General features: G+C 49.8%; 1 protein-coding gene and 1 long non-coding RNA gene across 4 annotated transcripts in view; one reads left to right on the forward strand and one right to left on the reverse strand.

Annotated features, from left to right (window-relative positions):
* Positions 1–208: 208 nt before the first annotated feature.
* LOC109493872 lies at positions 209–2215 on the reverse strand. The gene is made up of 3 exons (XR_002148344.2): positions 1585–2215; positions 982–1186; positions 209–440 (listed from the first exon to the last, which is right to left on the reverse strand). It is a non-coding gene; the product is annotated as an uncharacterized LOC109493872 (long non-coding RNA).
* COL15A1 (collagen type XV alpha 1 chain) overlaps positions 733–27076 on the forward strand; it is a 108249-nt gene continuing 81905 nt past the window's right edge. For 2 of the 3 annotated variants that reach the window (XM_045043847.1, XM_045043848.1), the window contains exons 1-2: positions 733–929; positions 1005–1090. In XM_045043847.1, the coding sequence (XP_044899782.1) occupies positions 919–929; positions 1005–1090 (97 nt within the window). In that variant the 5' untranslated portion in view covers positions 733–918. The remainder of the gene's footprint in view (positions 930–1004; positions 1091–27076) is intronic. The other variant, XM_006939312.3, reaches the window with a different exon arrangement.

A 27076-nucleotide genomic window follows, 5' to 3' on the forward strand; every position in this document is an offset into this window, starting at 1 on the left:
TCTCCCACATCATCATCGTGCCTGGAGAGGTGTCTCACCTCAGACTCTCACCTTCAGGCACCCAATGTTTATTTGCATTTCTACCACCAGGTATTGTTTTAGCCAGCTAACAAAACAAATGTATCTTCTTGCCCTCCTGAAACTTACATTCCCATGCTGGGAGTAGGGGGGTGGGGCAGGCAAGTTATACAGCGGAAAACCTTGGAAATATCAGATACGTTCAATTTTTTATTAGGGTTATCTTTGCGGCATGGATTTGTATATATCACGGGGCCATTTCTGGGCATTCACGTGGGGTTCGTGTGTCAGGCGTGCAGGGTAGGCACAGCAGTTAGGAGCTCAGTCCTTCTGTGTGCCCTTGTATATTCTCCCGGCCTCTCTGAGCCTCAGTTTCTTCATTTGTCATTTAAGGAAATCACAGTGACTCCAGCCTCCCTGGGCTGTTGAGAGAATTCCATTGGTCCATGAAAGGAGAGTGCTTTGGCCGCGGGGCAGCTCAGACCCGGACAGACGTTAGGGCGGGAGGGAAGGAGTCCCGCTGACCCAGACGGGCGCGGGCACGGGGCTTTTCTCGAAGGTTACATAAGGCGGCCCGGGGTGGCGGCCGCGGCCGGGAGCGCGCGTCCTTCGAAAGGGGAAAGGGGCGTGGGGACGGCAGCGGCGGCCGGGACCCCCAGGGCGTGAGTGCGGCGCCGCCGGCCTAGGTGGGCGCGGCGCGCGGGCGAGCGCAGGGCGCGGCGGAGTCGGGTTTCAGAGCGCGGGTGACTCAGGGCGCGGGCCGGGAGCCGGGAGCCGGGAGCCTGCCTGCCGCCGCCGCCGCTGCCCAGCGCCGCCTTTGTTCGCTGCAGGAAGGGCGAGCGGCGGCCAGCGCTCAGCCGGGGCGCACAGTGCCTTCGGGGGACTCGGCTGGCCTGCGAGATGGCGCCAAGGTAGGACTCGCTTCCCCGCGCCCCGGGCCCTCGCCCCTCCCGCCCGCCTCACCTTCTCGCCCCCACTTCTTGCAGGAGGAACGGACGGTGGTGGCCCCTGCTGTTGCTGCTTTCGGTCTCCGCGCTTCTCCCCTCTGTCACCCGGACCCGCTCCGCGACAGGTAAGCGACCCGGCCCGGGGGTGGCCCCGGCTGCCTCCGCGCGCCCGGGGGAAGTTGGTTTTTGGCGGCGGGCGTGCCTGCGGTGCGCGCTCATTCCTGGACATAAAAGGGAGTCCTCGCCGCTCTGTGCGCACTGGCGCTCCCGGCGCCGCTTCCCCGGGCGGTGAAGGGGATGCGAGGGGCGAACGGGGTCCCTGACCCGTCGGGCGGGTGGCGCGCGATCTGGACGCTGTGCTGCTAGGGCGCGGCCCCTGCAGTCGTGGGCACAGAGGGACTTTGGAAGTACGGGGCAGCGCCAGCGGCTCCGAGGGGACAGTTAGCTCTAGCTCACCCGGAGCCCGCACGCCGGTCCTGCGTGCCGGCTGGCTCATTGTAAGGACAGGTCTGGTGCCCGCTCTGCACACAGGTGCGGCCGCGTGATCGCTAGCAGAGACACCTGGCACCTTTGCCGCGCAAGAAATAACGGGACTGAATCGCCTCGATGCCTAACTTACCCCTGAGTTAGCTGAAGGAGTCCCATCCATGGTGGGCAGTGGCACCCAGGGTGGTGAGAAGAACTACCGGCGGGGAGCCAGGGGATCTGGTCCCCTTCTGTTCCACAAGCCTCACTTTCCTCACTAGGACCCAGAGCAGGGTGGATGACTAGTAGGGTCTGAGTTAAAACAGATTTTGGTTAAGTTGTGTTCAGGCTGCCTGGGCTTGAAGCGTGGCTGAGTTAGGTGACCTTGGGCAATGGATTTCACCTCTTCGTGCCTCAGTTTCCTCACCCCCAAAAACGGGAATAATTAGACCGCCTTTCCTCATAGGGATGCTGTGAAGATTAAACGAGGTATTAGAGGTAATACGCTTTCTACACTGTGGCACTTACTAGGCACAAAATAAGCGATAGAAACTATGGGTCGGTCCTTGCGATAGCTGTTAGAAAGCAATGCAGGCAGTTTTTACAGAGGACACTGAGGATGAGGGAGGCTTAGGAAATGGCCTGTCCAAAAGGCAGGACTGGAGCCCGGATCCTAGGCTCCTGTCCTTCCACCCTCAGCCCTTTCTCCATGCCGGGTTTGCAGAACTGTGTTCTCCAAAGGGTCCCACCCCTCCTGGATTTAGGAGATCAGTACACAGCCTGGACAAAATACGTGTCTGAGGAGAAGGGGCAGCAACCTCCCTCCCTTTGAAGGACACTGAGGATTGAGGGGGTGGCCTGGGTTAACTCTTTGTATGCCAGAGAAAGCCTGGGACAACCTAGACCATTGTCTCCTTGGCCTCTGGCCACTTTTCCCACCGGAACATCCAGGCTGGCATTTCTTGTAGATCAGAGGGCAGAGGGAGCACAGTTCTGGCTTCTCAGCACCATGCCCCATGTCGAAACGCTGCACTTTCCCATGTGACATAGGGCACTGCCAGCTCAGCGGTAGAGGGCGGCCTGTGTTTCATGGGCTTTCGTGAATTTTGCTGCAACCCCTGCCTCCAAAAGGAAGAAGATTCTGGGCAAAGAGACTTTGGTGTTTCTTTCTCCTCCTGTGTTTGAAGGCTCTCCTTGATGTCAAGTCAGTTGTTAGAAACAACACAGAGGAAGCCCTGTTCCCATCGAAAGCGTTAAAAGGGAGTGGCAGGAAACCGCCAGGAGCTGGAAAGGGCCACGAGAGGGCCATCTGCAACTGATGGGTATTCAGTGTCCCTCTGGGCCTCTGCAGAAACTCTTAGACATGTAAGATATCCTCCTGCAAGCCCAGTTTCGCATGCCGATTAATAAGGCCAACACTTATAAGCAAACCACTTTATATGCTCAGGCAGAGGTGTGGGCATGTCCGAGTTACATTCATCCAATCCTCAAAAGTGCTCCAGGAGTCAGGGACTGGGACTGTTATCTTTGTGCTCCAGATAAGGAAACCGAGGTCCAAAGTCTCAAGGCTTCCCAACTCTAGAGGGTTTTTCCTGGCCTGCCCTGTTTGAAGAGATCCTTGTCAATGGGACCCTATCCCCTATACCGATCCTTGTGCCCCTCATGTGTCATGGCTGAGCTAAGTAAAGTTACAGTGTCATTGGAACACCTGCTATTTTAGCAGATAAGAAGGTGGTTTTAGGGGACAAGTGCAGCAGTTTCACAAGTTATTTGTTCCTGTTAATAAAATCCCGATATGTGCAAGTTAGTTACTTTTCTTTATACTGTTTTATTGTGAAATATAATATCCATTCAGAAAAGTGCACACAAAAATTACAGCCCAAGTGTTTATCACAGAGCAAACAGCCACATAACCCAGGTCAAGAATAGGAGAGCCCCAGAAGCTTGTGCCCCTTGGATGTGACTGTTCCCTCCTTGCCCTCAGAGGTAACCATCACCTTGACTTTTATGGTGATTGCTTCCTTATTCTTTAGAAATAACTTTAGTACCCAAGCATGTATCCCCAGATTCTACAGTTCCACTTGAATTTGAACTTTATACATGGCTTATTTCACTGCATATTCAGTTTTCAGATTTGTCTATACTGTTGTGTGTGGCTGTAGTTAATTCATCTTTGTTGCTGTATAATTTTCTACTGTATTAACGTACTGTACATCATCTATTCATTTGTCTCCAGTATTTGGGTTGTTTCCATTTCGGCAGAGACAGTGGTGGTTTTGCGAGCATTCTTGTACATGTCACTTGGTGCACATGTGCACATATCCCTGTTGGTTCTGTGTCTAGGAGTGGGGTGCTGGGTAACAGGGTGTGTTCATCCTTCAACTGAACAGACAGTGCCAGACCATCTTACACTATGGTGGTACTGAGGTGTGTGGTCACCCACTGGGTATAAGAGTCCCCATTTCTTCAAATCCTCAACAGCACTTGATCTTGTCACTGGGCTGAATTTCAGCCCTTCTAATGAGTACATAGGAGAATCTTACTGTAGCTTTTTTTAAAAAAAAACATTTTATTTCAGTTCCACTTATTTATTTTGAGGTAGAGAGAGAGAGCATATGGGAGGGGCAGAGAGAGAAGGTGAGAGAGAGAATCCCAAGCAGACTCCACGCCGTCAGCACAGAGCCCAGTGTGGAGCCTGAACTCATGAACTACAAGATCGTGACCTGAGCGGAAATCAAAAGTCAGATAAAAGTCAACTGAGCCACCCAGATACCCCTTACTATAGTCTTAATTTATGTTTTCCTGATATTTAAGTTGATTACCTTTTCATATATTTATCGGACATCTGGTTATCCTGGTTGACTTTTTTATTGAGGTAAAATTCACATAACAAAACTAGCCATTTTCACGTGTACAATTCAGTGGCAGTCGGTCCATTCAAACTGTTGTACAGCTGTCACTTCTGTCTGGTTCCAAAGCATGTTCATCTCTCCAAAGAGTGAAAAACATTATTTCCATGAAGTGGTCACTCCCCATGGCCCCCATCCTCATCCTACTAGCCCCTGGGAACCACTAAACTGCTCTCTGTCTCTATGGATTTACCTATTCTGGATCTTTCATATAAATGGCATCATAAAGTATGTGCCTTTTGTGTCTGGCTTCTTTCACTTAGAAGTTTTTGAGATTCGTCCATTTTGTAGCAAGTGTCAGTACTTCATTCCTTTTAATGGCTGAGTAATATTCCACTGAATAGATATACTACAATTCGTTTATCCATTCTTTTGTTGATGGGGGCGTTGATTTGTTTCCTCCTTTTAGCTCTTGTGAATAGTGCTGTTATGAACATTTGATACACGTATTTGAGTACTTCTTTTCATTAATTTGGGTATATATATTTAGCAGAACTGCTGGGTCACAGGGTAATTACATGCTTAGATTTTTTTTTTTTTTAGAAATTCCCAAACTCCTTTCCACAGTGGCTGTACCACTTCACATTCCCACCAGCAGTGTACAAAGGCTCTGATTTTTTTCACATCCTTGCCAACACTTTTTATAATTACAGTCATCTTAGTGGGTATGAAGTGGTCCCTCATTGTTTTGATTTGCATTTCCCTGATGACTAATGATATTGAGCATCTTTTCATGTGCTTTTTGACCATTTGTAAATCTTCTTTGGGGCAAATCCGAATGCTAATCAGAGCCAGTTTGGGTTTTTCCTCAGATCATCTCACTCTTGCTCATGGCCGTCTGATATGCTTTCCTGAAGGAGAGCAAAGTGGGTAGGAATCACACCTGAGACCCTCCCATCTCTGGCCTCTGCCTTACCTGTGCCCTGGCCTGTAGTGAGCTACTGTTGCTGACGTGCCATTAGAAATTACAATGAATATAAATGATTATAGTGTTTTAATTACTGGGTAAACTTGTTGGTTTTGTATAAAGTAGGGAATTCCTGCGGTAACATCCTGTGCCGTGTGTGTGTGTGTGTTTTTTAATTTTTTTTTTCAACGTTTATTTATTTTTGGGACAGAGAGAGACAGAGCATGAATGGGGGAGGGGCAGAGAGAGAGGGAGACACAGAATCGGAAACAGGCTCCAGGCTCTGAGCCATCAGCCCAGAGCCTGACGCGGGGCTCGAACTCACGGACCGCGAGATCGTGACCTGGCTGAAGTCGGACGCCCAACCGACTGCGCCCCCCAGGCGCCCCCCGTGTGTGTGTTTTACAGCAGAGTGCAGGCTGAAAGCTCCTGGCACACTGAACCAGCCACAGCTTCCCATGCAGTGCTGGGATTTTGTAGTCTCTTCAGCTTTGCACATGATGTGAACTAATCTCCCTGTCTGGAGTACACTTTCGTACCTTCTGTCTCTCTTTAAGGCCTAATTCTACATCCCAGCTTAAATGGCGCTCTGGAAGAGGCATCTCTCTGCCCAAGCTTTCTCATCACTGAACTCCCCATTCCCTCATCTCTGTCTTCCAGCACCAACATTGTCCCCCTGTACTGTCAGTATGTTTATTTCTCTCTCTTTACCATGGGAGCACCTTGAGGGTGTGGGTCATGCCTCATTTGTCCACGGTTGGCCACTTGGACTTTGGCTCTTTTGTCATTACTATAAACAGAGCTGCTGGGACCATCTTCTGACAAATGATCTTTGTTTTCTTTTTAGATTATTATTATTATTTTTGACTAGATTACCCCAGACTTACTTTCCCATCAAAGGACAGAAGTAGTTGCATGTTTCTTACATATTTAGATAGATCTCTCTTAGATACAAATTTAATCATTTTCCTTCCTCCTTTAATTGCTCTCACTGGATTCTCACTCTACCTAAGATGGGGGTCATGCTCCTTGCTGCAGAGGGCCCTTTGTGGCTTCCCGGTCTCCAGCCACACAGAGCCCCTCTTGACTTGGGCTCACTCCAAACCACCGGTAGCTTGCAGAATGAGACATGCGATGTCCCACCTCTGCATCTCTGCATAGGCTGGTCACTCTTTGAGAGAATGCCTTTCTTCCTGTCCACCTGGCAACCCCCCATTCACCCTTTAAGTATCCTCTCTGGGAAGCCCTCCTCTGCCTGGCATGTTGGGTGTTTTTCCTTTGGGCTGACACTGTTTATCCACTCGTCCCTTGGTCCCAGGGCTTCTCAGACCGGACCGTGACCACTGGTGATTCGTTTGCCTCCCCTGCTACATGGGAAGCTCCAAGAGGCAGGACTAGGTCTTTCCAACTCTGAATCCCAGAATGCCTGAGTGAGCATTCAGAAAACCCTTTCAGTGAATCAAAGAGGGAGTGAATGGGTAGGTCCAGGTCGTGGTCTGGAGAGAACGCGCCAATTTACCATATCATCTGTGGATTGTCATTCGTCTCGATTCTTCCACAGCTCTGCCAACTCTGGGGTGACCATGGCTGAGTAATGAGGGTACATTATGGGGCTTTTAGGTTTTTCTCCTTTAGTGACTTTAATAACTAGTTAGGAATTTATGCTAATGTTACTTTGCTCTTGATTTTCTTTTCATTACATCTAATTGCATAAACAATTTGTTTTCCTGTTTATCCCCACTCATCTTATTCCTAGCGGCCTCCATTTTGTCCAGAGTTGTACACTTATCTTTTCTCTGCTAGCTAAATATATGAGTTTGTTTTCAAGGTTTCCTTTAATGTCTATAGCTTGACCTACTTAAAACGGACCATAAATTAGGTAAATTACATAGATTACATAGGGTATAATCTGAAGTCAGTTGTGTTTTGTTTTGTTTTGTTTTTTCAAAATGGTACTCAGGATTCTCCAAAACACTAATTAAGATGTCAGCTATTAACCAATTATCATGTTGCTTCTGGTTGTCGTCATATATGTTTGTTTCTTTAATGGTCAAAAATTTTTTCTCAAACCTCTACTTTGGTCACTTCCCTGTACCTATGCATGTGCGTGTTTTTTAAATCCCACATGGTCTTCATGATCATTGCTTTAAAAAATGTTTATTTATTTTGTGGGCAGGGGTAAAGAGAGAGAGAGAGAGAGGGAGAGAGAGAGAGAGAGAGAGAAAATCCCAAGCAGGTTCTGCGCTGTCAGTGTGGAGCCCAACAAACTGTGAGATCATGACCTGAGCTGAGTCAAGAGTCGGAGGCTCCACCGACCTAGCCATCCAGGAGCCCTGATCATTGTTGCTTCGTAATATATTTTAAAATCTGGTAAGGGAAGTCACCCCTGTCTCGTTCATTAAGCCATACATTTTTTAGTACAGACTGATTTATCACCCAGGTTTTTCATGATATGATTGGATACTGGGAGTGTTGGCGAGGTGGTGAGCAGGTGAGGGTTATCAAAGAGGAAGAAATCTTACAGTGAGATTCAGTTGAAGACGCTAATGTGCAATAAGGAGAATGGATGGCAAATAAGGCTTCAAAGTCAGAGCAGCAGATCATGGGGCCTGAGCTGCTGCTGTCGACACAGAGCCCAGAGGAGCTGAGATGCATCAGAGGCGTTGGGAGGAGCAGGTTTGCTGGCTGACCACCTTCCTCTGTTCCACACCAACTAAAGAGAGAAAAAGTCTATGGTTAGAGCAGAACCTGGGAGAAGGTCCAGACCTATTATTGGGCAAGATTTAATGAGGGAGTTATGAGGCTGGGGTCACCTAATGAGTGCATCCCACCCCTTATCCCCATCAGAACTCAATTTAACTCAATGCAACCTAATCTAGTACAACCCACCTCAACCCAACCCAAGCCAAGCCAACCCAAACTGAACCAGTTTTATCCAACCCAGTTCATTTTTGCACTTGTTGCATGGCATGGATGACTTAAGATTGGACAGGGAAGAAATCTGTTCTGTTCTGAGGGTCTGCATATCTCCCTCAAATGAGCAGGATCCCTGAGTTCAGCCCCTTCCTGGGTTTGGAGGAGCTTAGCTAGAGTCTGGTGTGCAGGGAGTAGCCCTGCCTTAAGCCTCTCCAGGAGTCATCCTTCCATCACTGAGGCACTCAAATGGGGCCCAGCTTAAAAGCCCCATCTACCACCAGGAGGGCTTTTTCAACTAGTCTTTTCACAAAGCAAACATCTGCTAAAGTCTTTGAAAAACTTCCCTGTTCTGTGTTCTGGCTACTATAGAGATATATACGTTTGTAGATATATAGGTTTCTGTCTTCTTCCCGTATTTCCTGGCCACCTGCTCTCTCTGAGACCCTCTGGGGTGGGTGGTGGGTGACTAAAAAGATGCATTGGACTGAGCACCTGTCCTAGAGGGACTCAGCAGAACTGACTACTGGTTCAGTAGTAGAGACCGGTGTGCAGCAACAGCTGGCTTAAATGCTGGGGAACTGATCCTGTGTGTCCTAATGGAGGTGCAAGCAAGCCTCAGCACTACCAAAGTAGGGGTGTCTATTTCCGCCAGAAGATGGGGCAGGCAGGGGGAGGGAAGCAGCCTTTGAAAGAGGAGACTTATTTTTTCAGTGATGTCAAAAAGAATTGAGAGTAAAAAAAAAATAGTCATTGTAAAAACCTAGGGGGTGAAAAGAGGTCATAAATGTCACATATTATCTCATGACTCAGAGACAGATGCTGCTGACATTTGGTGGACAGTTTTTCAAAGTTATTTGCTGAAATATGCACATACGTTATAAAAAGAATAGATCATTCTGTCAACATTGTGTTGTGTTGCTCGGCATTTTTTTCCTTAGTAGTCATCTAAACACTTCCTCTGGGACACTAAATATTATTTCCTAACATCCTTTGTAATTTAAATAATATTTCATTGTACGTATGCCCCATTATTAAACTAGCCCCCTTATATGCCTTCAGACTATTTCTGGCTGTTCACTGTTATAAACACTATCATGATGACCCTACTCTTGTAGCTCTGGATTTGACCTTTTCTGCAGTTATTTCCGAACATAAATTCCTAAAACAAATTGTTGGCCCGATGCATGCCCATTTTGAAAGCTTCTGTTGCATTCTTTGGGAAGGTGATAGTAATTTGCACTTCCCACAGCAGCACACAAGACTGGCTCACCCCTCCTTTATCTGCTGCTGCTGTTTCTCTAATCCAAAAGGAGAAAAGGACAGCAGGTAAAGAGACAGTGCTGCATTACTGCCTCATACCGTCCTTAGTTGAATGGAGTCGGGAATCCTTCCTCCCTTTTCCCCTCCTGCTTCATTCATTCATTTTGCACATGCCTTGTAAGGGCTGGAAGAGAAGAGGATTCTTCAGGAAATTGGAGTTCCAGAGGTCATGTTCAAGGACCTTGGTGGGTCTCAACCCTGGCTGCACCTTAGAATCACTTGGAGATTCAGAATGATGTGATGCCCAGCCTTCCCCACTTCCAGGATTCTGAATTCCTCTGGGGTGAAGTCTAGTCGTTGGCGGGTTTGAAAAGCTCCTGGTGTGATTCAAGGGTGCAGCCAGGGTTGAGAACAAACCATGCAGTCCAAGGGCCCCCTTTCAGAGGTGGCAATCCCGAGTCCCAGAGACGAAAGTACCTGTCTGTGGTTGCAATACATGTGAGTGACAGAGCTCGCACTGGATCCCAGAGGGACCTTCAGGGGGTGTAGCTCAGGCATAGGAGCTCTGGGAGCCTGGGTCCTGAGTTCAAATCTCAACTCTGCTACTTCCCATTGAGTGACCTCCCTTTCCCTTATCATCCCTACCTGTAAATTGGGTCAGTAATTCCTACTATGAAGACTAACAAGGTAAGCCTTGGGCCTGTAATTGGGGACCCATTCAATACCTCCTTCCTTCCCTGCTCCCACATGTCTGTGGGTTCCCTGAGGGCGGGAACCCTGTTTTATTTATCCATGTTTCCTCAGCATCTGACATGGCACCAAACGGACACAATGAGCATTTGAATACATTAATGAATGAGTCATTCAAAGCCCGGGACTGTGGAGATCTTAGTGAAAACCCAGCATTATGAACCCTTGACCATAGCGAAGTCTGTGTGTGCCTCCAGCCCTGCTGAAAGACCACCCGCAGCCCTCCGCTGCGATGGATGGTATGAGGACCAGAGTGGGCGTGAGAGCAGGGACTGGATACAACAGATATGTCAGGGATAGCATGCATGTCACAGAAGAAAAATGAAGGTATTCTTTTGGGTGCTGGAAAGTTATAACCGTTCTAGAATAGAAGTCTAGAGAGCCCAAAAGCTGGTGACAAACCGAACCTAAGTTCATGCAGTGTCAGTGGCATCATACACACAACTCCATCTGAAGTTGGGTCAGCCAGCTGCTTCTCCCCTCCCAGACGTACATCGTAGCAGTTGGCTTCTTGTGTCTTTATTTTCAGCACACGGGTCTGTCTTCCTCCACCCTACACTGCACCGCCCCCCAACTGCGGCGACAGTAGCCTTCTGGCTTCTTGCTATTCAGATGTACCAGCAGCATCAGCATCGTGGGGGATGTTGGTAAAAACGCAGCATCTCCAGTCTCATCTACAGACCCAGTAAATCAGTATCTGCATTTTAACAAGATCCCTGGTGATTCACATGCACGTTACAGTTTGAGCAGCACTGCAAAACCAACTCTGATTATGTTACCTGTGCTGAAAACCCTCTGTCATCTTCCCATGCTGACCACCTGTGGTAGGCAGTCATGGCCCTCCAAAGGTGTCTACGTCCTAATCTCCAGAGCCTGTGACTAGATGAGGTCACATGGCATAGGAGAACTCGGACTGCAGATGGAATTCTGCTTGGTAATCAGTTGATCTTAAAAGAGGGTGAGGATCCTTGACTGTCTAGATGGGCCAGTGTAATCACAAGGGTCCTTAAGAATGGAAGGGGGTGGGCAGGAGAGGAGGGCAGAGAGATACAACGTGAGAACTTGACCAGCTTTCTTTGCTGGTGTTAAGATGCAGGAAGGGGCTATGAGCCAAAGAACACAGGTGGCTTCTAGAAGCTGGAGAAGGCAAGAAATGGATTTTCCCTTGAAGCTTCCAGAAAGGAGCACAGTCTGTTGATACCTTACTTTTTATCCAAATAAGATCTGTGCTGGACTTCTAACCTACAGAACTGTAAGATAATAAGCTTTTGTTAATATAAGTCACTAAATTTGGGGTGATCTCTTATAGCAGCCATAGAAAATGATTACAGCACTTCTTAGCATGGCATTTGAGACCCTGGATGTCCCACCGATGTGGTGTTCTGGCTTTGTCTCCCAGAATATTCCTCTTCATAGCCTGACCTCAAACCACACAAACTCCAAAGTAGCTAGAATCTGGGGGAGGGCCACCTCAAAAATCTAAACTGGGGACATTCTATCCCCTGTACCCCCAGTACCTCGCTCCGTGCCTGGCCCCTGGCAGGTACTCAGGCAACGCTCACTAAACGAATAACCTGATGGCAGCCTGGTACATTCAGGTTACCATCAGCCATGGAGGGGTTCCCCTAGATTCAGGAGGCAAGTATGGCAACTGTGGGGGGAGGCACGGAAGAAACTTTCCCAAAGGCTCAGCTTTGATGTTCCCCTGTTCTTCTTTTGTCTTAGCTCTCTGCCTCTTTATGGGCCTCGGCTTCCCATCTGAGAAGTGAAGGGGTTAGAGCAGGTGAACCCTTAAAAGCACTGTGAGCATGAATATTATAGGATGCCTGAGTTCAGATGGCCAAATGCTGTGGCACTTGGGGAAAAGAATTGAACTCAGTGGCCCTCATCCCTGTTCGTCTGGTTGCTAGGCAGATGCCTTACTCCATCCCAGTCTGCAAGTCAGGATACAGAACTGTGCCCAACAACTGTGTGTATTTGGCACAAAGCAGAGACCAAAGCTGCCCTCTCCCCCTGTCTAGTTAAAATGCCAAATTACTCACTCTCCCACAGCAAGAAAAAAAAGGGGGGAGGGGGGCAGAAACCATTTCTCACTGCAGATTTTTTCCATGTGACACATTTTCTAATTTTACTTCAGGTTTAACTGTCTGGTGTAGATGACTCCATTTCAGGGTCTCTCCCCCCCCCCTCCTTTTAGAATGTAAACTTCCAGTCTGAGAAGTGGAATGTTTTTGCTTGTTTAATATTTGCAAGTGTGGGCTGATACCAGATTACAGCTGAATGTGTTCATTTTCTCTGCTGGGGCAAGTTCTCTAAAATGCACAGCACTAACCTAGTGGTCAGATTCCTCGATTCTGGGCTCGGCTGTGGGAGCTTGACCAAGTCACTTCCATTCTCAGACTCAGACACTTGCTGTACGAGGACAGGAAAAGCCTGGCTCACCAAGGAGACTGTGTGGTTGGACTGGAAGAAGTGGTCGGTGAGCCCCATTTCTAAGAGTACTGTTGGGACTTCATTGGAATTGTATGCACCTGGTTTTATTTTATTTTTATTATTTATATTTTAATTTTTTAATGCTTATTTATTTTTGAAAGAGACAGAGAGACAGAGCATGAGTTGGAGGGGGGGACAGAGAGAGAGGGAGACAGAATCTGAAGCAGGCTTCAAGCTCTGAGCTGTCTGCACAAACCTGGTGTGGGGCTCGAACTCACAAACCATGAGATCATGAGCTGAGCCAAAGTCGGATGCTTAACCGACTGAGCCACCCAGGTGCCCCACACCTGATTTTACATCTGCCACCAGCTCTGTGTGGTTGTCCCAGGGCATGGACTGGCTGAGAAATTGTTAGTGCCTGGAAAGAGTCCTGCAGCTTTGTTTTAAAGAAATTGATCTTGCCCTTTCAATGTCTCTGGTGTCTAATCTCCTGCTTGCATCCATCTGCCCAGAGTCAGTCCTGTGTCTTGTCTTCTAATGGATTGTTGTAGCTGCTCCCTTGCTGGTAGGACCTCTATCTTTCCGTCCTCAAGCACTCACTGCAAGTAGAGTGGCTCATTGAAACACAGGTCCCATCATGTCGTGCCCCCTCTTAAAAACCCTTCCATGCATTCCATTACAGCACCTGAAATTCCACTCTCCTTGGGCTGAAGCTCCAGACTGTTTGTCCCCTCCTATCCGTCTTCATGCCCTGGCTCCAGCCACATCAAGATACTTGCTGATCTCAACTTCACAAGTATGTTCCCTTCACCCAGCATTTGCTAGTGCCTACCTGCGGGCTGGAATACTCTCCCTGCCCTGCTGAAATCCTCTTTCGCCTTTTCTCCTTTATAGACTTACTACTCAAAACAGTCCCTGCACCAGCACATTGGCATCACCTGGGAGCTTGTTAGAAAGGCAGGGCCCCGGAGTACCTGGGTGGCTCAGTCAGTTAAGCATCTGACTTTTGATTTCGGCTCAGGTCATGATGCCACAGTTCATGGGATTGAGCACTGAATCAGGCTCTGTGCTGACATCGTGGAGCCTGCTTGGGATGCTCTGTCTCTGCCTCTGTCTCTGCTCCTCCTTCACACACTCTCTCTCTCAAAGAAAGAAGGAAGGAAGGAAGGTAGGAAGGATGGAAGGAAGGGGGAAGGAAAGAAGGAAGGAAGGAAGGAAGGAAGGAAGGAAGGAAGGAAGGAAGGAAGGAAGGAAGGAAGGAAGGAAGGAAAAAATGGAAAAAAAAATGCAAAGCCCCAGGTTAGAATCACCCAGATGCTGGGGGATGCGTGTGTACATGGCCTTTGTGGCATGGTGGTTAAGTGCTGGGGCTGTGGGATCAGACAGAGCTGGCTGCAGTTCTAGGATTTGAACATACCAGCTGGTGACTTTGGATGATTTACGAATCCTCTTCTAGCCTCTGTTTCCTCATCTGTAGAGTGGGAGATGATAATAGTACCCATCTCAGAGTTCTTGTGATGAGGACATGAAATCATGTCCCCAAAGCTCTGAGCACAGTGCTTATACCTGATTCATTCCATTAGGGATCAGAATTCACGTGCAAATCCGTCTTGCCAAGGATAGGAGGGCTGGGATGAGGCCATTCATCTTTGGAATCATTGACCTTCCACTGGAGGGACATAAAAAGCCATACTCTGTTGTGGGGAAAAGTGAAATATAGCTAAATAAGAACTTTGCCAGGGTGGGAGGGAGGGTGGGATACAATTAATTGTAAACTTTCAGGCCTCCTTAGACTTCACCATCCTGCCTGCCATATCTGGTAGGATTTTCATTCATTCATTTGTTCACTCACTTTTACTGAATAAATATTCATTGACGGCCTACAAGGCAATGTGGTATGTGCTGGGCATCACATGATGAACAAGACAGGCATGGTTCCCACCCTCTGGGAGCCGGCCGTCTATGGGGGACATAGACACTAAATAAATAATTGTACAAAAACCCCCTAAATATATGTAGATGGTAAACAAATGTTAAGAAGAAGTACAGGGACCTATGAGAGCACAGACCTGGCCACTCTCATCAGCACCGGGGTGTCAGGAAAGACTCCATGAGGAGTGACATTTAAGAGGAGATGTGAGGGATGAATCGATTTAGCCAGGAAATGGGGTGGGGCTGGTGGGTTGGAAGAGGATTGGAATGTTCCAGATCAAGGGATCAGAATGAGGAGAGGGGGGAAACAGCAGCCTGTGTGCAGCCTGAGCGTGGTGTGGGAGGGGAGGCTGTGGGGGGTCTGGAGATGAACACAGAACCTCCATCCAGAAACTGTTTCCCCACACCTGGCCTCCAGTGGGGCCAACATCTTGGCTTCCCTCAGTCCCGTGGGTCCCATGCAGTGCTCATAGCCCAGGATCCATGGGCTAGGGGCCTCTGGGTCCTGCCTCCTGCCCTGCTGGTGCCTCTAATTGCAGAGAGCGAACTGCTCTAGGGAGGGGGGTCTGGGGTCTCCATCTCTTTCTTGCACAGGAGAAGTGCATTTAAGAGATTTGCAGCAAAATGATAGGGGAGCAGGGCTGGAGTGAGAGCCACCCAGAGCCTCGGCCACCCGGAGCCTGTCACAGCTGCCTCACCAACAGGCCATGAATGTCACATGGGGAAAGGATTCTAAGAATTGCCCTCTGCAGTTAGACTCCAGTTAGCCTTGGCTTTGAAAAGCTTCTTCCTGTCTATGAAATGAAGGGATTGGACCAGCTGTAAGCCCATCCAGATATATTATCTCTTTTGATTTCTGCCTCTCTGTGGATCTCTGTATTCCAAACGTGCATCCATAAACACACAATGCAGAATTAATTCTCTCCCCATGGAACAGAAACAAGATCTTGGAAGTAAATAACTCTGGTGGGAAACTTTTAGAAGTGTTTATGCAAGAGAGTAACTTCTTTAAAAATGGTGGGATATACCGGGGCATCTGAGTGGCTCAGTCAGTTAAGCAACCGACTTCAGCTCAGGTCATGACCTCACAGTTTGTGAGTTTGAGCCCGGTATTGGGCTCTGTGCTGACAGCTCAGAGCCTGGAGCCTGTTTCAGATTCTGTGTCTTCCTCTCTCTCTGCCCCTTTCCAATTCCTTCTCTGTCTCTCAAAAATAAATGTCAAAAAAAATTTTTTAATGGTGGGATATAGATGATGCGTTACCCCCTCCTGTCTAGGCCATTCCCCTAGAGACCTTCTCAAACTGGCTGTGCTCATGGTCCATGGCTATGTGACTGTGGCATGCAAAGCCACATTGTTTATTTTCTGCATCCACTTTACTCAGAGGTTGGTAACTTGGGGTGGGGTGGGAAGTCCAGTAATAACTGGGGAATAATTTAGAACATTTTATACTAAAAGGAACAGCACACATATATTATGGAGTGGAGTGCAAAAGTTGAGGGTTTTTAGAGATAAAGCAGGAGGCTTTAATTACGTTTCCAAGCTCTGGGGGGCTCTTTGGCTAGACCCAGATAGTCAGGAATAGGGTCCCCTCTCCCTGATGGTAGGATGCTTGAGTGGAGATGATGCTGTATATAGATTTGAGGTCCCTAACTTGTGGAGGAGGCTCAGAATTATGGCAGTGGGTGTCAGAACCCACTCTTGCATAAACATTTTCTCCATCTGCAAATGCCTAATGCACTTGCGTGTGGAAGGGGTTATTAATATTTTTGTTGTTGTTGACAAGATGAAAATTACTGCTCTCCGAAGCTCTTGTGTTAGGACTGTCAGTTCCATGAGGGAAGGAACTTGTTTGTCTGTCACTGCTGGATCTCCAGCACCTAGAATAGTGCCTGCTGGACAGCAGGTACTCAGTGACTGCTGGATGAATGAATAGCTGTGTGTATGTGTTCATGGCTGCAAGAGGCTTTCCCCTCTCGATCTGCATTTACCTTTCCAGGAATCAGTGTGTGGGGTAGCATTAGCATGGGAAGGTTGGGGGGAATGTGAAAAACGCTCCTCGTGCATATGCATACGAGAGTCCGGCCAGTCCCACTCGGGCTCAGGGTTTCTAAGAATCACCCTTTGGAGACAGCCTCCTACCCAATGTGGTCCATGCCGCATAGTGGCTCTTGTGGGAGAAGACACAGTTCACCATTCATGCATGTTGGAGAGCTTGGCTCCTACAGCTCCCCTCTGAAAGGGCCTGGAGATCCCCCAAACACTTTGCCTCCTTCAGAACCCACTGGGAGCCTCGAGGACCCAGACAGAACATGTGGGACTTTCAGGATTTCTTCATCACTGATGGAGGGGCACCTGGGTGACTCAGTCAGTTAAGTGTCTGACTCTTGATTTTGGCTCAGGTCATGCTGTCACGTCCGGCTCTGCACTGACAGCACAGAGCCTGTTTGGGATCTCTCCCCCCATCTCTGCCCCTCCCCCGCACATGCACACGCTTGCCCTCATGGGCAGGACACACTCTCTCAAAATAAACATTAAAAAAACCAAAATAAATTATAGATGCAAAGATGAAAGCCACACAGCTGGAATACAGAAGGCCTGGATCTGGGTCTTCTGATGTGCAGGTGAGGGGCACGGCACCACCCTGAAATTCCCAAGTCCCAAGAGTGACAGTAGATGCACAGTCAGTCTGTCCCATCCCCAGGGACGTGCGAGGAGAGCCGAGGGCAGGCATTCACATAAGCTCAGGTCCCTCAGCTTATGGGCTGTGGCAGCATGTGGTTAGAGCTGAGCTCTGGAATCATCAGATGGACTTCAAACCCCAATTCCGCTTTTTCTGAGCTTTGTGACTTGGGCAGATCACTCAGACAGAGTGCCGGATTCCTCACCTCGATGTGGGATGGGGAGAGGTGGGTAGAGGTCCCACCTCCAGGGCTGTGCCAGGCGTTCAGCGAGTGACGCTAGGGGAGAGCTCGGAGAGAGCCGGAGGCAGGCAGCATGCCCTTAGTGGATGGGAGCTTCTTCCTAAACCATGAACCTCACGTTGCCGCATGACGGCATCCCTAGCCTCATCCCCAGAGATTCCGACCGGGGTGGCGGCAGCCAGGCATCAGTGTTCTAAGGCCCTCCGGTGGTGGTTTTGCCAGGGATGAGGAAGGAGCTCAGTGCTAGAGCACGCAGGCCATGAAGGCAGGGGGCATGTCTGTCCTATTCACTGCTGACTCTCCAACAGCAGCAGTGCCAGGCCTGTGGTGCTTGGTGCTTGATAATATTTACAAGTGACTGAGTGAATGCGTGAATGAATGCGTGAATGATGGACGAACAAGGTGTGCTTGGCACCTGACCTTGCCCTGCGCCACCACCCTGAGAGCCAGACATTGGCATCTCCACGTCCAGGTAAAGAAGCTAATGCTCAGAAATGTGAAAGAACTGGACCAAGTTTACTGGCTAGTAGGCGTTGGAGCAAGGACTCGCACACAGGCCTGTCTGAAGTCCAATTCCGCGTCCTTTCCCCTGCACCTGTGGTCGGGGAGGCTGGTCCTCCTGGGATCCTCTCCCCCCGCGTCACCCTGAGTTCCGGGTTTCCAGGTAGAGGTATCTCCTGGATACTCACCTTGGAATCTCTGATTCTCCCTCCCGTTGCTCTCCACCACCCTTCCTCCAGCCAACATGTGAGGACCATGGAGCTGTACTTTCATCTAGATTAAACAAGCGTCAGCCTGTTGCAAAATATGACTTCAGGGTCACCATCTGTTCCAGCTGTTCGCCGAAACCCACATCCCATTGCAGAGCCAAATGGGTTCCAGCATCCAGCAGGGAGCAGGTCTTTGCACAGTTGAGCAGGACAGTTTGCAGAGAGAAGCAATGTGTTCGATAACAGCTGCACGACAAATTTCTTAGGTCGTTTGTTTCCGCCTGCTCGACAGCACCCAAGTCATTGTACGTGTGGACCGCAGGCCCCCACTACAGGCACGCGTGCATTCGTTTGCACATTGTGCCCCTACTGTGTATCAAGCACTGGGTGGGGTGCTGTCCTGTGCCTCGCCTTCTTCAGGGTTTCGGGGAGAAGTGGCCTGGAGAGTAGACAGCTGTGGGAACCTGACATGCCATGGGCACTGGGGTGACTCACACCATCAGTCTGGGCCCCAGTTTTCTCATTTTGGGGACATTGGACCTGTGTTTCCTGAGGTCCTCCCCCAGCTCCGAAGGCCTCCACAGGCCTCCACCAGCCTTGGTCCGTGTAGGTGAGATTTTGCAGTGCCTGCTGAAAGCCGGAACTCATTCTGCCAGGCGGCTTCTCTGCCTTGGCTGAGTTCACACAGACTCGTCTGCTGGGACACCCCGGACTGCTCCCAGGGAAGCTCCATTCTGCCTGGGGCGTAACGTGCCAAGTGCCCCAGAGGCTGCAGGAAAGTATGTCTCCTGCTGTTGCCAAACGACCGCCTTCGCTCCACATTCCAATTCACCAATTCCACCCTCTCCTTGGCAAGGGAAGGAAGGGGGCCTGGCTGCCAGGGGCAGCAGCTCGGGGTGAGGTAGTGATGCCTCCTAAAATGGTCAGCTGTGGCTTTCCTCAGAAACCTGCTGAGGCTCCCCATGGCCTGTTGGATACATTTTGGTCTCCTTGACTTGAGATTCAAGCTTCTCTGCAATCTGGCTCTTGTCCCCTACGTGAAAAAATGATAAGAGTAGAAAGAGCTGGAGAGGACCTCAAGTCACCTACATTTGAGTCCCAGCCACCCACGCACCAGCTCTGTGGCCTTCATCTGTGAAATGAGATAGCAGTAGTCCCCACTTTATCAAATTGTCCTGAGATTACGTGATGCATGTTACTTTAACACTTCTAAATCTGTATTTACCTGAGTTTGTAACTCTCTCCTTTCTGCTCGAATGCTGGAGATTATCTTAGGGTCTGTTGCTCCCTCCCCCGGAACTGCTCACATACCCCTCATTTTCCTTATGGTGGGTTAGCTTGCGCTCTGCTGTCTCCGCCACGTCCACCTGTGCAGAGCCTTCCAGTTCAGGCCACCTGTATCAGGACTCTGCGTTGGTGTCTTGTTCCCTCTACTAGGCTCAGAGCTACTTGTAGACCAGATACTACATCCTCTTGGTCTCCCAGAGTCCAGCCCAGAGCCAAGTCTAGACAAGGTCAGCCACTGGACACTGGTTGTAGGCAAGGTCAGAACCCTCGACTGGGACCAGGAGAGAGTGAAAGGAAAGACCCCTCCAGAACCCATTCTCCCCTTGTGGCCACATCGTGGCTGGGATAATATAAATCATGACTGAATTGACCCACGTGGATAGCAGCTCTTTAAGAGATTTTGCTGACCAGGTGGTGTCACCCATGCCAAAAAATTCAAGAAACACCTGAGAATATACCTCACTTAAGAGAAAGGCTTAGAAAGCCTCAGAACTGTCAGTCTTTTAAGCTCCTCCCACCATTTGAAGCTCCTCCCATCCAGTGTCTTGCTTCCTGGGTGGGGATGGGGCTAGGGGATGCAACCAGGAGCAGGAATCTTTCTGTTCTCCCCCCCAGGACCTGGAGGGCTGGTCTGTCCCATCCCATCCCATCCCAGTTGTCCAGTGGCCCCAGCTCATGTCTGATACCCGTATGGGCAGCTTCCCTGAGGCCTCCAGCCAAACTTCAAGACCCTAACAATATGTAAGGGAGAAGGGGAAAACTTCAAGACCCTAACAATATGTAAGGGAGAAGGGGAAGCACATGTTGCTCACATTCTCCACTCAGACCCTCACTTCAGGGAGGGGGAAGGTGGAGGCGGCTGGAATTTAGTCTGAAGTCTAAGAGGCCAGTGTATTTAAGGGAGGCACTCCCAACTTAGTGGGTGAGAGCCAAGAGCAGGCGTTTTGCAAAAGACTGGTCATTCAGAGCCCTCCTGCTTAAGGGTCAGCCAAAAGGATGGGAGACTCCAGCCCTCAGGAAAGTTAGCATCAAGCTTTTGTAATATAATAATACTATTTTATTATATCTTAATAGTGGGTATCAGGTGAGAGCTAGTCTATTAGGTGCATATTGAGCTAACGGTGCTGGTGGCATTACTATGGCAACACCTGGAGTTCATTAGACTTTTTCGATTCATGACAATAAATATAGGATGTTAGGTCAAGCCTGCAATCACTCTTATCCAGAATCCATTAAGCTCATCCATTCACTCACATGTGCATTATTTGTTCATCCATCTATCCGTCCGATCATCATTCCATCCATCAGTGCTCAGTTTTTGCTTACCCCAGGCAAGGCCCCATGTTAGAGAGGTGGGTGAAGGTGGGAGATACAGAAATGAAAGCAGAACATGAGGCCTGCACCCTCAAGGGCTCATAGGCTGGTGGGAGACACAGGCAAGTGAACAGATAATAAGAGTAGTGAGAAATTGGAGCTTCCTGGGAAATTCACCCAGGGAGGCTTTCTTGGCCAGATGGCGTGACTCATCTGTAGGCATCCAGGAGTAGGCCCTGAGCCCCAGCTTCCCAGTGTGGCTGCAGTGGCTTCCCTGGGTGACTGTAGGCCCTTAGGCCCAGCACGGGGCACGGGGAAGCTGGAGAGGCAAGGGAAGTAGCTGTCCCATTTCCCCTGGAAGGCCTGGGCTCTTTCTGCTCAGGACATCTTTCCCTTGGGGATTGGGTCCCTTGGAGGCCGTCAGCTTACTCTCGGCTGCAGAACCCTGACCTGACACACCCAGGCCCTTGGGCTAGGACTCCCAAGCCTCTTTGTCTTCACTCACCGCCAGCCTGGGGCCACTTGGACATCTCAGTCCAGGCCCTAGGGCCCTCCTGTTGCCAATCAGTGAGATCTAGTCCCTCAGGGGACCCAGCATTCCATTAGCCTGGATAGGAAGCTGCTCATTTGTAGCTCATCATGGTTGGGGCCCTGCCTGAGTCTGTCCCCTGGTGAATGCAGCTGGAGTCCTGCCCAACTCTGTGCCTGTGTCCCGACCCTGAAGCAGACTTTTCCGCTGCTGACTGCTCGGATCTCCTGCTCCATGGTTCTCCACCACCTGCCTCTGTTCCAGCCTTAGGCCACAACCTCAGCCTCCACCAGCACTGCGAACAACAGGTGTCACCAACCTGAGGGTGATCATCACCTGGAGGCCTAGTCCAAACACAGATGCTGGCCCTCGCTGCAGTTTCTGATTCAGGAGGCCTGCAGTAGAGCCTGAGAATTTGTAGCTCTGGGTTCCCGGGTGATGCTGCTGCTGCTGGTCCAGGAGCCACACTTTGAGAACCACCAGTGTTGTGGTTAAGCACATGGGCTGTGGGGCTTGAACCCAGACTATTTGGGTCCAGATCTTACCTCTGTCACTTCCCAGCTGTGTGAACCAATGCCTCTGCATCTCAGTCTCCTCATCCGTAAGATAGAGATAAGGTGGCCCCTGCCTTACTAGGTGGCTGTAAGCATGACGTGCCCCAATCCAGGTCCCACTTGGCATACAGTGAGCGTGCGGTGAATATATCTGTGTCCTTGGATGCTGTCACAAATTACCACAAGTTGGGTGGCTGAAAACCACAACAGTTTATTCTTGTAAAGTTCTGGAGGCAAGATGTCCAAAGTCAAGGTGTGGGCAGGGCCGTACCCACTCTGGAGGCTCTAGGGAAGGATCCTTCTTTGCCTCTTCCAGCTTCTGGTGGCTGCTGGTGTTCCTTGACTCCTGGTTGCCTCACTCCATTGTCTGCCTCCGTGGTCACACTGTCTCCTACGTTTTGTCTGTCAAATCTCCCCTATGTGTCTCTCATAAAGACACTTGTCATTGGATTTAAGGCACACGTGGGTAATCTAGGCAGATCTCTTCATTTCAAGATCCTTAATTTAAATATATCTGGGAGCGCCTGGGTGGCTCAGTTGGTTAAGCATCCACCTTCGGCTCAGGTCATGATCTCACGGTCTGTGAGTTGGAGCCCCGCGTTGGACTCTGTGCTGACAGCTCAGAGCCTGGAGCCTGCTTTGGATTCTGTGTCTCCCCTTCTCTCTGCCCCTCCCATGCTCATGCTCTGTCTTTCTCTGTTTCTCAATAATAAATAAATGTTAAAAAAATTAAATATATCTGCAAAAGACCCTTCATCCCAATAAGGTTACATTTACAGATTCTGGGGACTAGGATGTGGACATATCCTTTTTGAGAGCCATCATTCCACCTACTACTGTGAACATGGCTATTATGATTATGATTATTATATTGTTATTATTGCTTAGTTGTTGTTTCTTCCAGCAGCTGCAGTTAGGCCTGACTCCAGCTTCCTGCCCTGGGGTGGGAGGAATTGGGTGGGGTGCTAAGCCGATTTCCAGGTTCTAGCTCCTCTCTGCTGGCCCCATGTTACGCCAACCATTCCCAGGCTGGAGCAGGAGTTCTGCTTATGGAGTGACATTGGTCATATTACAGGGTCTCCGTGTGTTCAGATTTCATTAATCTGAGAAAAATAGCAATCTCAGCTCCCAGACACCTGTTCAGAGGCCTCTGTCCGTATTAACTGCTCCGTACACCTGAGTTGGCTGCACTGGACAAAGCATTTTCCCATTCAGAGCCACATGGGGCCCTCACTGTAACCTAGTGAAGGAAGCTGTATCACCCTATCTCACCTCTGAGAAAACAGAGACCCAGAGGGAAAGTTGCTCCAAGCTACTTTTCATGGCAATTACAATAGTTCAGGGGAGAGAAAAGAAAGTTTATGTCATTGATAATGAGGGCAATGGCCATAACCCAATGTGCTTTATTAAATGTCTGCTTTCTCTAGGCCCTCAGCTCAGGATTTTATATCTGTTATCCCAGGTCATTCTCAAAACTCTTTCCTACAGCAGGTGGCATTATTCCTGTGCTACACATTTAGAATCTGAGGCTCAGAGAGGGGAAGCATTTTGTCCAGAGTTGCACAGCTTTTAAATGCAGAGCTGGGATTTGAAGCCAAAGCTGTCTTTCTCCCCAGCACCATTCTGCTTAGAGATCCTTCTAGCACTGAAAATATGTCCGGTCAGCCAAGATGAGAGCTGTGGCTTCCCAGGGGCCAGCAGGCCTGGAGTCTCTGGCCCTCCCAGATCTGCTCAGAAGAGGAAGCCCAAGAGAGACTGTCTCTGGCTGGCACAGAGCCCTGTTTCTGGTAGCTGGTAGGACATGCTGTGTTGATGCTAAGAGCCATGGGGAGGGGCTATCAGGGTGATGGGGATAGAGAAGCAGATGGGCCTGAGGCCACTGAAGGCTAAGAGGTCAGGGTGTGCTCCTGGAGTGGGTCAGACTCAGATTGAAGTGACATTCCTGGAAAGGAGCAGATGAACCCTCAACTCCTCACACCAGACAGATGAAGGTTTAAAGCCACCAGTTCTGGGACCTGATAGCTGTGTGCCCTTGGGCAAGTTATTTAACTTCTCTCTGCCTCTGTCCCCACACCTGTAGATTGGGCACAAGAAGAATGAGGTTGTTGTGAAGAACTCAGGGGCTGTGGATGAGTACCAGCTGGGGAGCTTGTGCAGCTTCACCAGCCCCGGCCATGGCCCAACTGAATTGAAATATCTGGGAGTGAGGCGTGGGGAGTAGTATTTTTGGCAGTCTTCCAGTGATTCTTCTGTGCAGCCAGAGCTGAGAACCACCATGCTGGTAAAGCCCTTGTGCCCAGGACCCAGTCAGGGCTCAATACACATGAGCCCCTGCTATGCGTGCACTCGTATGTTCGTGAAACTGACATTTATTGGGCACCTGCCTGTGCCAGGCTGTGTGCCGTGTATCTGGCCATGTATGCAAGCCAGCTGTTCATGGAGCAACCGTTTCTAGCATTGCTTCTAAGAAAATGAGTCAGTTGGTTTCAGTGCTTTGTGAAGACGTGACCCAAATCGGATATTCTGAGAAGGCTTTTTACTGATGAGGGGGATAATATGGAAAATGTACCCACATTAGAGAAACCTAAATGCTGTGTGTAGGAAGTGTAGTCAAACATCTCCAAACCTTTAAAGAGGTAGCCGGGGAAGGAAGAGTGGGCTTCAGACTCTCCGTGGGGCCCTAGGCCCATGTCTTCCCTTGCAATGCTTCAACGTGAATGTCAGTGACGTGAAAGGGTTTTGATGGTGGTTTTTTGTTGGTTGGTTGGTTGGTTGGTTTTTAGCTACAGAACCTTCTTCAAATGAGGCTGTGACTGGAACCGGATATGTTCAACAAAGGAAGTCTGAGTTGCTTTGGTGCAAGTGTGCGTATAAGGGTAGGTGAGTTTGTGCGATTGTGTGTCAGTGTGTGGGAGAGTGTCATGAACGAATGTGTGTGTGTGTGAGTACATGAGTGTGTATGTGACTGCATGAGTGTGTCTGAGGGATGAGTGTGGGTGGAGGTGTCAGAGGGTGCGTATGTGTGCATGTGAACGTGTGTGTATGAATAGATGCATTAGTGTGTGTGAGTATGCTTGTGGGTGTGTTGTAAACAGGTGAGTGTGTGCTGTGTGTGTATGTGTGTCTGTGTGGCTGTATACTTGTGTGTGTTAGGAGCCCAACAGTCAAGCCTTCTCCATCTCCCCTCTCCTGCGGTGCACCCCCCCTCCCCTGAGTCCCACCCCTGGTCCTGGGGAATGAAGTTTGAAACCTTCTGGTCCAGATGTCCACACTGACCCTGCTTGGCCTCCAGCTGTTGGCTCTTTGTCCCCTTCTAGTGCTGAGCCTGGCAGTTTTCAGGAGCTGTGGGTTGCCGGGCGCCCACTTCCAGCAGGCCAATGCATGTTCCCATCCGGCATCCCTCCTGTGCCCCCGACAGGCCCCTTCCCCTCCATGCCCGTTTTCCATGAGTTTTCCTCGCGGTGCCCTGAGTGGAGTCCTCCAGAGCTGCCTGCTGGGAGTGATGACTCATTTCAGTTGATGTCATCCTCAGGATTCAAGGCCCTCATCACACTCAAAGAGTCTTTGTTCCCCAAATGGGAAAGGAAGGTCCATAAATCGAGAAGAGTTGACTAGAAAACTCTTCCCAGATGCTCACGCCTGCCCACACCTGCTGGCCTTCATGTGCCACCTGGTGCACGTGGGCCCTGGAATGGCTCTGTACCCAGTTTTCTGGAACAAGTTTGGAAAAGGGGTGAAGGAGGGGTCTGAAGACAAGACCCTCACTGCAATAAGACAGCAGGGCTCACTGCATGCTTCCTGAGGCTCGCATATTACTCTTGCACTGGAGCCAATTTTTGCCTAGTCTGAGGGGGTAGCATACACGTGCGTGCGTGTGTGTGTGTGTGTGTGTGTGTGTGTGTGTGTCTAGGAGGTGGTAGTGAGCAGACCTGGGTCTCAGAATGAGCGAGTCATACTATACTCTCTCCAGGCTAAACTCTTCAGTTCCTTAGTTGCTGGGCCTACTTATCCAATTATATTATTAATTCTATAATGGTTAACAGTTGGAGGCTGGCTGGCGAGGGCATGGAAGCACGGGGCCCAGAGTCAGCCAGTGGGTGCTGAGTTCTAGACGCACCAGCCCCCTGCTAGGCGCAGCCCTCACCGTGTTGTCCATCCTCACGATGACTCTGAGCCAGCCTCTGTTCCTGCCCCACATACAGCCCAGAGGAGTGAAGTGGCTTCCACAGGGTCACACACAGGGTAGTGGCAAACTCAGGACTCCAGCCCAGGTCTGTCTGCTAGCAAAGCCTGGAGATGGGGGGGGGGGGGGTTGGGGGGGGTTACCCTTACCTGTGGCTGCCAACTGGGAGAGGGCATCAGACTTACCCAGGCCAGACCCTAGAAGACACTGAGCCCACAGGGCCAGGCTGGAGGGGCAGACCTATGTCTTTTTTAAAGCTCCCTGGGTGACTGTGATGTGTGGCCAGGGTTGGAACCTTCCTGCCACGGTATACCACCCATTCTGATTGGAATCCTGACCTTAATCATTTATTATCCTCATGGCCTTAGAATGGTAATTAATTCTCCAAGACTTGGTCTGTAAACCTGTAAAATGGGGATAATAATATTATCTATCTCATAATCAGGAGGAAAATGAAATGATTCATGGAAAGGTCATTAAACGGTGCCTGCCATGCAGCAAGCCCACAGTAAATCTTAGCTGTTGCTGTGCTTCCTTCTTGTCTGCATTCCTAGGTCATCCTTTCTAGGCTCTTCTGGTACTGGGGGCTGAGACGGGTCCGCATGGTCTATGCCCATATGTAGTCATATCAGAGAAGGGAACTCACCACCAGAGTGCAGAGCGATGGGTGTGTTTGGGTGGAGGGGTGGGTGGGGACTATGAGGACACAGAGGTGTGCAGGTGCACCTGGAGGGGTCCCAAGGGCAACCCGGGAGGCCATGGGTTGTAATGGGCAGAGCCTAGTACTGAGTCTTCCGTGCTGAGTCCTGCCCTGGGCTTCAAGTAAGTTACTTCCCCTCTCTGGGGCTTAATTTCCTCCTCTTTGAAATGAGAGAATGATCACTGCCTCGCCTCCCTTCTGGTGGGGGCTCAGGTGAGAGGATGCTTTGGAAGCTGAAGCAGGTGCTGAGTGGGGAAATGGCCTCTCCTTCCTGCCGGGTGGGTGGGGTGGCCAAGCCACAGTGCCCACACCTTGCCTGTCTCCGCCCACATCCAGGCAC

Source organism: Felis catus, chromosome D4 (assembly GCF_018350175.1).
Source record: "Felis catus isolate Fca126 chromosome D4, F.catus_Fca126_mat1.0, whole genome shotgun sequence".
Lineage (NCBI taxonomy): Eukaryota > Metazoa > Chordata > Mammalia > Carnivora > Felidae > Felis > Felis catus.